Source organism: Mchenga conophoros, linkage group LG4 (assembly GCF_057382185.1).
Source record: "Mchenga conophoros isolate Kocher_MC1m ecotype Shallow Benthic linkage group LG4, M_conophoros_male_GT1.1, whole genome shotgun sequence".
In the NCBI taxonomy this organism is placed as follows: Eukaryota; Metazoa; Chordata; class Actinopteri; order Cichliformes; family Cichlidae; genus Mchenga; species Mchenga conophoros.
Window position 1 is genome coordinate 18,998,782 of NC_140529.1, and position 13,747 is coordinate 19,012,528.

General features: G+C 42.2%; 1 protein-coding gene across 1 annotated transcript in view; it reads right to left on the reverse strand.

The window, feature by feature from the left end:
• Positions 1 to 5,267: 5,267 nt before the first annotated feature.
• The window catches only part of LOC146575901 (protein cramped-like), a 132,038-nt gene continuing 123,558 nt past the window's right edge, over positions 5,268 to 13,747 (reverse strand). Inside the window, exons 2-7 of the mRNA XM_085272508.1 lie at positions 8,027 to 8,229; positions 7,779 to 7,932; positions 7,243 to 7,326; positions 7,017 to 7,065; positions 6,700 to 6,785; positions 5,268 to 6,260 (exon numbers count right to left, since the gene is read on the reverse strand). Coding sequence (XP_085128634.1) covers positions 6,094 to 6,260; positions 6,700 to 6,785; positions 7,017 to 7,065; positions 7,243 to 7,326; positions 7,779 to 7,932; positions 8,027 to 8,229 — 743 coding nt within the window. The 3' untranslated portion in view covers positions 5,268 to 6,093. The remainder of the gene's footprint in view (positions 6,261 to 6,699; positions 6,786 to 7,016; positions 7,066 to 7,242; positions 7,327 to 7,778; positions 7,933 to 8,026; positions 8,230 to 13,747) is intronic.

Genomic DNA, 13,747 nt, shown 5'->3' on the forward strand with positions numbered 1-13,747 from the left:
AGGTAAAAAGACCAATATCTTTTTGAGAACAATGAGTCAAGATAGGATTGTTAGTACACAAGTTCTGTCTGGTTTGGAAGTGTCTGGTTTGGAAGCAAATGATTTCATGCCATTGCCAGATGTTTTGACTCAAAAGACTATGCCAGTTTCTACAGTTAATATTCCCCAGCAAAGCGACATCGATCAGTGGCCTCATCTTAAACCTATTAAACTTCACAACGTTAATGCAGAGGTGGAGCTACTGATAGGCACTGATGCTTCCAATGTTTTGGAGCCATGGAAGGTGATAAACAGTGTGGGGGGTGGACCTTATGCTGTAAAAACAAAAGTTGGCTGGGTCATAAATGGTCCCCTGCGCACTGGAAGTAACAGTGGAAATAAAACCAACTGCACTGCTGTAACAGCCAATAGGATTTCTGTTGAGCGTCTTGAAGAAATGTTGATTAAACAATACAATCATGATTTTAATGAAAGATCATCAGAGGAGCAGACTGAAATGTCTAGAGAGGATCTGTGTTTTATGGATATTGTTAGTAGTTCAATAAAGCTTATTGGAAATCATTATCACATTGATTTGCCTTTCAGGAGAGAAGGTTCCAGTTTGCCAAATAACCTCTGTGTTGCGGAGCAGCGTCTCCAGAGTCTCAGACGGAGATTCGAAAGGGATACTCATTATAAGGATGAATACACTGAATGTGTAAACAACATGCTTGAACAAGGATATGCCGAGTTTGTGCCTGTAGATGAGTTGCACAAAGATGATGGAAAGGTGTGGTACATCCCTCATCATGGAGTCTATCATCCCACAAAGGGCAAATTAAGAGTTGTATTTGACTGTGGAACAACTTATAAAGGAGCATCATTGAACAGTCAGCTTCTACAGGGACCTGATCTCACAAACTCGCTGGTTGGGGTTCTGATCAGATTTAGACAAGAGCCTGTTGCATTAATGGCGGACATTGATTCCATGTTTCACCAAGTGCACGTCTCAGAAAAACATGTCAACTTTCTCCGTTTCCTGTGGTGGCAACAAGGTGACACTTCAAGGTCTGCACAGGAATGCAGGATGAAAGTGCATTTGTTTGGAGCTGTATCTTCGCCAAGCTGTGCAAATTGTGGAACAACAGAGATATTTTATAGAAAAATAAATCACTTTTCCTGGAAACTTGGCTCCAAAATGGGATCCTATTGGTGGCTCAGCTGGTTAGTAAAGAGGGACAACTACTTACTTACAACGACTTTATTGCACTATATAATTTTCCAATCAGTGTTCCAGATATCAAGCGGAAGACAGTCTGGATGGTCCCCCATAAATATTTGATTGTAAATAAGGTGAAAGAAGTCTCTTTTAAAATTCGACATACATGTTATCCAGCCAGTCACTACATGGTCAAATTTAAAAGGGACATAAATACTAATTGTACTTTCTGTGGGGATCATCCAGAAACGGTGACACATCTTTTTTGGTACTGTTCTTTTACACAGAGATTCTGGAAGGAATTTAGCAGCTTTGTTATTGTCCATATTTTAAGGGAGTTTTCTTTACGATGGGAAAATGTTTTATTCTGTTTCTTTAAGTTCCCCAAGAAGTATGAGAAATGTTTTTTATGATAAATTTCTTAATACTTTTAGCTAAATTTTTTATCCATAAATGTAAGTTTACTAACAAAACACCATATTTCTGTCATTATTTTAAGGATGTGCACATGCACATACAATCAATATCAGACTGCACCAACAAAAAGGCTCTCACAACAATATATGTATGTGAATTTTTGCGTGTATTCTTATAATTGTTACCTTTTTCTTTCACCCTTGGCTTTTTGTGTTCATGTTCTGTTGTATACTTCATCTGTTCGTATGTTGTATACTCATTGTTTGTTAAATAAAGTTTTTAAAAAAAGACACGCTTTGTTTAGACCCCCAAAATCCTTTCCACGCCCACCCCCGTGACATCACGCTCCAAAGCCCTGTTACGTCACAGAACGTGGTGATGTCATAGTGACAGTCCTTTCATCCTTTGATGTTCAAGTCTATAAATAGAGGACAGCTGTCAAAGGGAATTCATTAAGCTATCGTTTTGTTGGAGTGATACAGCACATAAAAAAGCAGAAATGAGTTCGAAAGCTAACAAAGACAGAAATGTTAATTTCTCGAAAACAATGGTTAAAAAAAGTGAAAAAGAAAAAGAAACATATGCCAGACAGTTCGAGCAAAGACTGCAGCCAATGATCGACGAGGTTGAAAAGCTCAAAACTGAGCTTGACTACTTCAAAAACCTGCATACAGTCAATAAGAAACGGATCGAGGATCTAACAAAAGAAAACAATGAACTTTTGCAGAATAATAAGCTGCTGGGTTCGGTCTTGGATGACAGGACAAACATCGCAGACAGGTTGGACTCGATAAAAGATGACCACGAAGCTCTGGTAAAGTTCCGCGCAGAGACGGAGAAAACTCTGGCTGAGCTTAAAGAAAAACACGAGGACGAAGTCCAAGTCCTGCAAGGACTGCTGGAAACAGAGAAAGAAAAGGTGGCACGTCAGCAATTTCACAACAGCCAAGTTGTTGAATTATTATTGAAACGCCACAAAGAGGAAAAAAATAAGATGCAGCAGTTTTACCAGGAAAATACTAAAAAACTGGAAAACAAAGCAAATGCTGCAGACAGGAAGTTAGAAGAGGTGATCAACATGTATGACTCCAAAATAGAAAAGCTGCAGACGGCAGTAAAAAATAGTAGAGGTGTGACCGTCAATGCGGTTAAGGAACGCGAGGAAGAACGTCAATCCTCGCAGGGTTGGATTGACGGTGTTTTGTGGCATAATACACAGTTACAAGACGAAAATGAATTTATGGTTAAAAACATGAAAGAATTAACAGAGGAGACAGATCAAATGGGCAAAGTGATAGACGACCAAAAGGCCCAGAATATGGCGATCAAGCAGAAATGCCAGAGTAATATTAGAGCTCTGGCCTTGGAAAAGAAAATGAAGGCTATGCTTGAAGACGAAGTTGATTCTTTGAAAAAGAAAATTGAAGACGTCAAAAAGGCCCTAAGCACAGAGCAGGAAAACCACAGAAAGACAGCAGTGGACCGGCACAAAGTAAAAGCGGCACACAATCAGGCACTGGCTGAAAAGGTGGCGCTGGAAGAGAAACTGCGCTCCACAAAAAAGCAACGGGAAAGATTTATATCCAAAGTGAATTGGCTGGAGAAGAAAGAGCGCTACTTCCAAGAGGAATTGTGCCAGTGCGTTTTGTCCTTTGAAAAGGCATTTCCACATTCAGGTCACTTGAGAGGAAAAGAAAAGGTGGAATTTAGGGATATGTTCCACAACGTGAAAAAGAAATACGTAGACGGAGTGGAAGGCACCCCCTTTGTTGGAACAACGAAGGAGTTTCTTGAAAAACAGCTGAACTGTCTACGTATCAGATGCAAGGATCTAGATGCAGCTTTACTAGATAAAACACGGGAGCTGGAATCATTTAAAAAGCAGTACAATGACATGGTAAAGTCTTCCGAGTACGCTTTATTCCGACAAAGAGAGGAGCTCATTGGACCAGTGAACCAGATTATCCAAAAGGCTGCCAATGAAGAAAAAGAGATAGGTCATCTAAAATCTAGAGTGAAAGACGCTCAACTCCAGCTTAAATTAGAAAAACAGAAAGGACAAAAGCTGGCATCGTTGGACCATAGAAGCATGATGGGGAGATGTTCTGAGGAGACTCCGTCTCAGATTAATCCTCGTCCACTTCCAGGGAAAACTACATTTATTCAGGTACGTCCAAGACACCCTGGCAGAAGTGCAGGTATGGCTTCCCCAGTGAATCCTCCTGTAGAGTCTCCATCAACACCACCTTTCCTCAATTCTGATGATGGATTACCACCAGTTGATTGTTAAAAATTAACTGCTAAAATAGGCCATTAGAAGTATACTTCATCTTGTCTCCCTATATCATGGGTGGGCATTCTCAGTCCACGAGGGCCGGTGTCCCTGCAGGTTTTAGATCTCACCTTGGCTCAACACACCTGAATCACATGATTAGTTCGTTACCAGGCCTCTGGAGAACTTCAGGACATGTTGAGGAGCTAATTTAGCCGTTTAAATCAGCTGTGTTGGTTCGAGGACACATCTAAAACCTGCAGGGACACCGGCCCTCGTGGACTGAGATTGCCCACCCACCCCCAACCGGTCGCAGCAGATGGCCGCCCCTTCTTGAGCCTGGTTCTGCCGGAGGTTTCTTCCTAAAGGGAGTTTTTCCTCCCCACTGTCGCCCAGTGCTTGCTCAAAGGGGATCATTGGATTGTTGGGGTTTTCTGGCTTTTACTGTAGTGTTTTTACCTTACAGTATAAAGCAGCTTGAGGAGACTGTTTTTTTGCCATGATGCAATATAGTATTAAATATGACTACATTTTAAAAACATCTATTATAGCATCAAAGTAAAACAAAAAAACTAAATGAAATGAATCAAAATGTCTAATCTGGCAAAACAAGAAAAGAAAAAAGGTTTCACCTTTAAATAAAAATCCAAATCACAAACACATTCTGATTTTTTTTGTGTGTGTTGTCACGTATAAAATCTTTGCACTCTGTCTCGGTGTCTGCCCGGCCGGCTCCGCAAGGCTACATATGTTTATTGTGTTGCTGCTTTCTTCCACTCGTCATTCTGCCTGGGCGGAGCTCAGGCCCACGCACCTGTCTGCAATTACGCTGCAACGTGTCCTGTCTGTATGGAGACTGAGAGCTGCCAGAGTAATAATGTAGATACAGGCCTCTTTCTCCTTCTGCTGCTGTTCATGCTTTTATTCCATTGATGTTGCTATCATTTGTAAATATATTTATTTGCTCTTATTTTATCAATTTACTGTCGTTCATGTATTTAATCTTCTTTGTATTTAAATATGATTTTTTTTAAGTAATGCCGCGAGATGGACAGTTAAATAAAGGTTTCATTGAATTAAAAAAAAGATTTAAAGATGACTGGTGGCGGAAGCAGAGCACAGACTGTCTGTGAGAATCTATCGCCATCGTGTGGTGCAGAGATATATTGCCATTGAATTTAGACAACGAAAGCTTGGCTCACAGAGCAGCTGCAACACGAACAAAAAACATTAAATAGCAACATGATATATTATATTATATTATATTATATTATATTATATTTATAGCTGTCGAAATTAACGCGTTAAAAAGGATACAATCCACTGGTCATGATAAGCCCACTTCTGTTTCAGATACTCTATGAGGCTGGAAATTTTCCTGTGGAGCTCCACCACCATCCTGAGAAAACAGAAAAAACATTTGATGTCAACTTTGCAAAATACAACACTACCAGGTCGAATACGTCTGACATAAACTACTTCTACATTTTACACTTAGACTACTGTGGATCAAATTTAATAGAGTTTTCTAAAACCGAAATAATCCTGTGTGGGAAAAATCAAAACGCCAACTACGTGCTCCAAAAATAACTAAAATAAAACAGAAATGTTCATTAATGTATAGTTTTACTATATTTGTTTTGTCACGTTTGCAAACAAATGCATACTGACATTGCTGTAATTCAGCCATTTTCACAAAGTCTTTACCCTTCTTCAACCTACCCATGATAAATAACCCTTATTATCATAATAATTAAACAAAAAAACAAAAAAAAAACCCTAACACTGAAACCAGTAAAAACGAAACTGAACCTCAAAAGAAGCAAACCCAGTCTGAACACTAACTGAAAACTGAACTGAGAACAAAAATTAAAAATGAAAGAAATAGAGTTTAAACTTTGAACAGCATCATGTCTGAGGGTGTTTACACTTTTCAAATTTCACGAGTTAGCTTAAAAAAAAAACATATACACACATATTTAATTTGCACAAAAAAAAAAAAAAAAAAAAAAAAAGAGCTGACCCAGAAAACGGTGGAAAACATGCAAACCATCAAACTGAAATAAGCAGTCTGAAGCCAAGAAGAGGTTCTTAAATTAGCTCAGGCTTTGTTGCATCACCATGGCTTGAACTAATAAAATAAATAAATAAAATAATAATAGAAAATGAATTAATGAAGTTATGACATCTCTCCGACTCTTGGATGTTATGCTTTTGAAAATATATTGTGGTTCTTATCCATGTCAGACCTGAGGCGAGGGTTGTGGGCAAGACTCTGAACTCGGGCCCAGGAGTGGTTACTGCGTGGCTGGAGCTCCACTGCCACCTTCAAGGGCAGACGCACCGGCTTCTGGTCCTCTTCATCACTCACTCCTGCAGGACACAAAATTACAGATTCAGCCACTATAAGAAAAGCCCAAAACCTATAAACTCAACTATGCTCTCTCACTTAATCAACCACGACAAAATGAAAAGGCAGCCATCAATCTCGGTGGGATCCATTCACAGATTTACATACAACAATGACAAGAGACAGTCTTTTTCTACCCTTGATGAAAGCAAATATTTTCAGTAAGTGTGATGAGTGGGTGTTATTGAGCAGAGGGGTTGATGACAGCTGGTCAGAACAGTCATCTCCTTCATCCTCCTCACTTTGCACCCAAAGTTACCATGGAAACACCACCAGCCCACTTGATGCCATGGTTTTTGTAAAAAAGCCCCGCCCCCGTGAACCCCCCAGTCTCACCATCAGTGAGGTTTTCAGTGCTTGTTCTGTAACGCGTGTGCTGGGTTTCTGCAGGCTCATACTCACCATCTGGATCACAAAGTTTCTTCAACGCTCGGCACATTGGAGCTTTGATCCGCAGGTTCCTCCCCTTAGAGCGCACGGTGGTGGCCCTGGTGGAACAGAAGAATCTTTATTCATATATGTTGTAAGCTCTAAACCTTGCCGTGCCACAGAGAAAGCATCTGACTACATACTGTCAACTCAGCCCTCAGATTTGTTTTTCATACTAGCAAAGTGCTAATCTGTATCTTTCCAAATGTGATCTAGTGCATCAGTTTAAAGTATCACAATCCCAGATGTGTACGTAAACCCACTAGCCAAAGCTTCTGCCACAGACTTACCCTTGCTGGATGAGTTCGTTCAGCTTTGCCACATTCTTATCATCCATCACTGTCAAAGACAAAACACAAGACAGCTAGTTAAGACATGCTCCTCAGGGGCAACTGCCCCGAGCCACAGGGATCATCTGGAGTTTAATCACATCCCCTGTGTCCACAACCAGCAGAACAAACAGCAAAACACACGCAGTCTACATTGCATCCAAGCGCTTTCACAGCCCTCACTTACATCCTCCAACTTTTTTGCGAAGCTCGGCGTAGCAGATGAGGCCGTACAGTTCTTGAGAAGATTTCTTTAACACCCTGGAGTACACTGAGAAGGAAAGGAAGCACAAGTCACAACACTGGTGGAGGCCTGTGCGTGCTACATAAAGATAACATGAGAGTAACACTGGGTGCTTTTTGTAGGGGAAAAGAGCTCCAGCTTATCTGGTGAACTTCTTTAACATATGTTTTGCTTGCTAAAAAACAAAAATGTCAGTGTGAGTTCTGTTGTAGGAAAAAATAATAATATATGTGGCTGTTTAACAGCATCTCTTCTTTACTTCTCATTCACAGTGTCTGCAGTAAGTAGCATAACTGAAACAACTAAACACAAACCTAAAATAAACCAATTAAGATCAGCCTAAGACATCACCTTGTTGTATGAGTTGTACACATTTTTATGAGGCGTCATTCGATAAAGTCATTACAGTGTACAAACTTCATATTTGGGGATCAAAAATTCCAAGGTGAATTAAGAGAGAGAGAAAAAAAGCAACTCACCGTTAGCGAAGTCGATGTGTTTGGAGATCTTGTGCCAAGTTCGGTAGTAAAAGTGGCGGACCTGTTCCTTGTTCTTCACCATATTTGCTGGCTTGCCTCTCTTCTTGTACTTCATTGCAATGTTGTTCTGGATGGCCTCAAAATCCTTCCCGTGCTGGGAACAAAGGAGGGCAGCCGTGAATCTACGACGTCAAAAGATCTACACATGGTAAACTTTTAACTTGGTAAAAGGTTGTTGCAAGCTTTACCTCATAAAGACCCTCAAAAAAGCTGTTTTTGTCCTCGGCGCTCCAGGATTCCCACTGCCGACGGGCTCTTTTCTGGTTACCAGCTTGTTCTTCCTTCTCTGTAGACCCTTGGCCCTTGGAGGTCTTGGATACTCCCCCCGTGGAGCTGACCACAGGCCCGGTCTGCCCCACCACACCCTGGGAAGAGGAGCCATTCTCTGCCCCTGTTTTAACACAGAAACATTCAGAGGAAAGGCACAACTTAAATATCAGCTCACCACCCTGGCTGTTTTTTATGTCATAACGAAAAAAGGTTGATCTGAGGTGTGTGATTTGCGAGATGTTAAAATACATGCACACAAAGCCACCCACTGCCATTACAGCGCACAGAACCTGCAGAGCTTCCCTCTCTGTGGTTAAGCTCTGGCAAGGAGACAGGAAAAGCAATCAGTCCCTATGGTCAGGTCTACATTACACAGTTCCAAAACCAACTCATGGTGGGCTCCACTGGCCAAGTTTTCTGGCCCAGTACTGTGCACAACACCAGGAGACATTAGCAGGAGCACCCAGAGAGTTGCTGTTGCAGTACTGTGCTACATTATAAAAAAAAATAAATAAAGAAAAAAAAGTGTTGTTTTTTTTGTTTTTTTTTAGCCCAAATGGGTGTTAATTTACAAACACAAGCATGTGACTGGCTCACAGACAATAACCTAGATGTGTCGCCTTCAAAATAGAAGTGCACCGATATAGCATCACATAAAAATAAGTGAGGCTTTCTTAGTCAGACAGTCAAACGTTTGTGCTCAATCTAAATATAGTTTCTGACACAATCAGAGCTTTTCTGTTTCAAACAACAAAAATCCACCAGTCATACCTGTCAAAGGATACACAAGTAAATAATATTGTTTCTGATCTGATCAATGGCTGCTGTTTTGTGGACAAAGCAATTTTAAAAGGAAAAATGTACAAATTAAAATCACAGATGTATAATGTACTGAAATATTTTTCCAAATAAATTCCACTTTTCAATGAGGAACACACAGATTACTGGGTGGCATAGCCTCATTAACAAACTCAAAAACCACCACCACCTTACTAAGTCTCAGCCCCACCCAAAGCTGTCTGTGCCTCCAGAGGGACAGGTAGTGTGGAAACCCAGGAGGTAATGCCTTGTCTGCATAGATAAACTGACACCAACCAGCTCACACTTAGCAAATACAATACTATTAGTGATTGGTAGCCTACAGGGGAATCCTTCATTGTGTTTAAAAGTCATCCTGAAAGCCTTAAGTCATCTCTAGCTTTGATTCATTGTTTAGAAAGTTCCTGATATCAGTCACCCTCTGAGTTACTACAGAGGCTCATTCAGATTATTTGCAAAACCAAAACTGAATAATGGCAAATAAATTACAACCTCTGCTTTACTGGTATTTGTTGTAAAATGGGGGTGATAAAAAAAACAAAACAAAGGTAGCCTAGGCTAAATCTGTGGGTCAATGAAATGATTGGCTGAAAACTGCAACATCATTCTAGTCCAATTTCCTATATAGTCCCAAAAGAAAATAATAAGAAAAAAGACAAAAGAACTGTAAGCAACCCTGTTCAGTAATGTCCCTTTCCTGTCCTGATATCAGGTCCATTTTAAGCCCGTGATTTAAACAGACACAGTTGAAAGGTACAAATGTGCATGACACGAATTCAAACGTGGTGCAGATGTGTGTCACAGGTTGATCTGGCTGTAGGCTGTGGCACTTGGCCAGAGGTGGCGCTGGTTGACTCGACTCCATGTTAGTGCACAAAGTAAACTGCTCGCTGTAGTTGTGAAGCAAAAACGCTGAAATCGGAGAAATAAACCGTGCGAGCGGAACGATAACGACGACAAGAGTCTCCCGATCGTTTACTCTTGCTGTCCTGTGAACAACATCGGCGTGGTGTTAATTGTTTGCTGTTTTCGCGATCGCGTCGCGAATGAGGATATCACCAGATAAACTCGCCACATTTTAAACATTTTGTTGTTCAACAGCATCAAGACTGACGGAGTGTGTTTGAGATAACCTCACAAGTGTCACAGATGACACATTTGGCGTTTTTTTGCTGGTTTGTTGGTAGCAGCTCCTGAAACGCAAGACTGCCACACATCTGTTCGACCAACGCCAGTTGATCTAAACGCCAGTAGATCTGGAACACCGCCAGTCCGAGTGTCAGGTGAACTGAACTTCAGGTAAGAAGTTATGACCTGCAGTCTATCTGGGTCAGATATAAACCAAGTTTAGGTGGAGTTTATTTTCGTTGTGCTGACTTTTTACCCTCAGTTGCAATAACTAGTACTGGTTCTAGCCAGCTTGACAGAGTTTATATACAGCTGGGTGGGTGCTATGACGTTACTGATAGTGAACTTTATTTTATTCATAAGGTTAGTTAGTAGAGTTGCCAACGGCTCTTTAAAAAAATGGAATGGTCCCTCATTCAGAGAAAATATTACACGTTTCGTATTGAGCTGAGAAGGAACACAGTTTGTCCCGGACTTTCGCTATAATGAAAAAAAGACACAAAGCTGGAGTTATTCTGTCGTTACGCTGCACAGCTGCCTCTTCTCCTCTCATCCTCTCCCCTGCCTCTCCTGTTGCTACTTCAATCATGAAACTGATCAATGATCAGCTGATTGGCTTTTCTCCCTTGTTTATTTATCGCCCACTTTGCGCCAGAAAGAGGAAACCAGCAGATGTCGCGCTAAACAACAGCAGCACATTTAAGCTTGATCAGCTGTTGTTAGAATTTATTTGATATTACTTTCTAGTATCAGCTGATGTTTGCTGGAGTCACAGCTGTAAAAGCTGCTGGTCATGATATCGGTTTGGATATGTGGTGAGAGGGAAACATGAAGATGAAACCAGGAGATGTCCTTACTGAATCATCAGAGCTGAACAGGTGATGGAGAAACAGGTTTACCTTTTAGTTCACATGAATGAGTTGAAGGGAAGTTATGAACTGTTTCTGAGACACAAATAACACCAGGATCCTTTTTTATGTAGCTGACAGCTGGCAACTGTGCAGGGGTGGATCTAGGAAAGTTTTGCCAGGGGGCCAGGTAGGGCATTAACAGGGAAAGGTGGGGCACAAAGAAATACTTTTCTTTCTTATTCTCATTTAAAATATCTAGCTTTTATTAAATAATTATCTAAATCTTACAACCAAAGTTTTTATCTGACGTAAAATGTATAGAAATCATACATATACCAACAAGACAGTGTACATCACTGTCACAACAGCATTTGTTTTCAGTCAAAGTCTTTATGGCTTTAATACCTGGTGGGCCGGTCTCTAGTCAAAATGCCTGATTTTCTGTCCCGGTCCAGCCCTGCAGGTTAATACTGGCAGTGTCACCATGCCAGCTGACTGTATTTCATCATCAGCCAGTGTTGTTCTTGATCAATATTACCAAAGTTTACCATAAGGCAGCATAGAAAGTATTTACTTGCTTTCAGGTTTTATTCAAATGTTAGTCTTTTCAGTTGTTTCCCCACTTTTTTCCTGTTTCAAAATCAAACACCAGTTTGTGAGAAGATTATCTTCTTTTTTTTAATAGGCATTGGTTTTGCATTGGCATTGGCTAATTTGTCAATTCTTTGTTACAAATGTTCGTATTTTAATATTCAAAAATGTTTTTGCCCAAAACATATGTGCACTATATGTCAGTAAAAATATTATGCAAATATTGCTGTCCTTGAATGCTGAGTAAACACTGACAAAGCACTGATTGTATCTCTTGTACTTTATCAACGCAGTATCTAAAAACTTTGCACCATAGTGGTTAAAATCTCATTCTAATAAGAATTAAAAGCGCATTCGGTTATTAGGTTTATAGGATTATTGAATTATGGTTAACGGTTGGTAGATTTTTTTTTTTAAAACATTATCTGCCAATTACATCTGCCACCCTTCTCCAAATCTGTGCCCCTACCTGGCCCCCCAACAAAAATTTTCTAGACACGCCACTGGGTCCGGGTGGATCTCCACCAGCAGCTCAGCAGGCGAATCCGAAAACTGACACTGACGGCCAAACTCGCAGCGGTGCTTGGAGTAAGCATAAGTGGACCTGGACCTCACCGGACCTGGAGTACCTGATGATTAAGTGCCGGCCATTCTGGCTACCGAGGGAATTTACAGCAGTGATTATTACGGCTGTTTACATTCCCCCACAAGCCGACACTGACCGAGCACTCAGGGAACTGTACAGCGCGATCAGCAGTGAGGAAACCGCACACCCAGAGGCAGCGTTTATCACAGCCGGAGACTTTAATAAGGGAAACCTGAAGAAAGTCTCACCCAAACTCCACCAACACATCCATTTTAACACTCGTGGAGACCGGCTACTCGACCACTGCTACATCTCTTTCCGGGATGCGTACAAAGCCCTCCCCCGCACCCCATTCGGCCAATCAGATCACCGCTCCATCCTGCTCCTGCCCGCCTACAGGCAGAAGCTGAAACAGGAAGCTCCAACCCGGAGGGCGGTGCTGTTTTGATCACGCGGACTGGGAAATGTTTCACGTGGCTGCTAGGGACATTGACGAGTACACAGACTCAGTCTGCGGATTTATCAGGAAATGCGTGGAAGATGTCGTCCCATCCAGAACAGTTAAATCCTTCCCAAATCAAAAACCCTGGATTAACGGAGATGTTCGCGCGGCACTGGCGGCACGGAGCACCGCCTTTGCCTCCGCGAACACATCGGACTACAAACACGCACATTACCAACTCCGGAAGACTATCTAAGCAGCCAAACGTGAGTACAGGGACAGGGTGGAGCAACAGTTCGACAACCCTCGGAGTATGTGGCAGGGACTAAACACGATCACAGACTTTAGAGGGAAAACCAGCACACCGCAGACCACGGCCTCTCTGTGTGAGGATCTAAACGTATTCTACGCTAGATTCGACACAGCGAACACCATGAGACCGGACAGTGTGCGCACCGCGGATGACGTCAGTGCGCACACTGTGTCTGAGGAGGATGTGCGGAAGTGCTTCAGGAAGGTGAACGCACGCAAAGCTACTGGTCCGGACGGGATTCCCGGCCGCGTCCTCAAGTCATGCGCGGCTCAGCTGGCTGCAGTGTTCACGCACATCTTCAACCTTTCCCTCTCTCTGTCTGTAGTCCCAGCCTGCTTCAAAATGGCCACCGTCGTCCCTGTACCCAAATCCTCCACCATCTCCTCATTGAACGACTGGCGACCTGTAGCCCTGACCCCCATCGTAAGCAAATGCTTCGAGAAGCTGGTCAGGGACTTCATCTGCTCTGCACTACCCGACTCACTGGACCCTCTACAGTTCGCATACCGCCACAACAGGTCCACTGATGATGCCATAGCCTTGACACTACACACTGCCCTGTCACACCTGGAGAAGAGAGACACGTATGTGAGAATGCTGTTTGTAGATTACAGCTCAGCATTCAATACCATCGTTCCCTCGAAGCTGGACAGGAAACTGCAGGATCTAGGACTGAGCAGCTCCCTCTGCAGCTGGATCCTTAGCTTCCTGTCTGACAGACGCCAAGTGGTCAGACTGGGCAGCATCACCTCATCCCCCATCACACTGAACACTGGTGCCCCACAGGGGTGTGTACTGAGCCCTCTCCTGTACTCACTCTACACCTACGACTGCACAGCCACTAACAACTCCAACATCATTGTGAAGTTTGCGGACGACACTACAGTGGTGGGTCTTATCACCAATGGT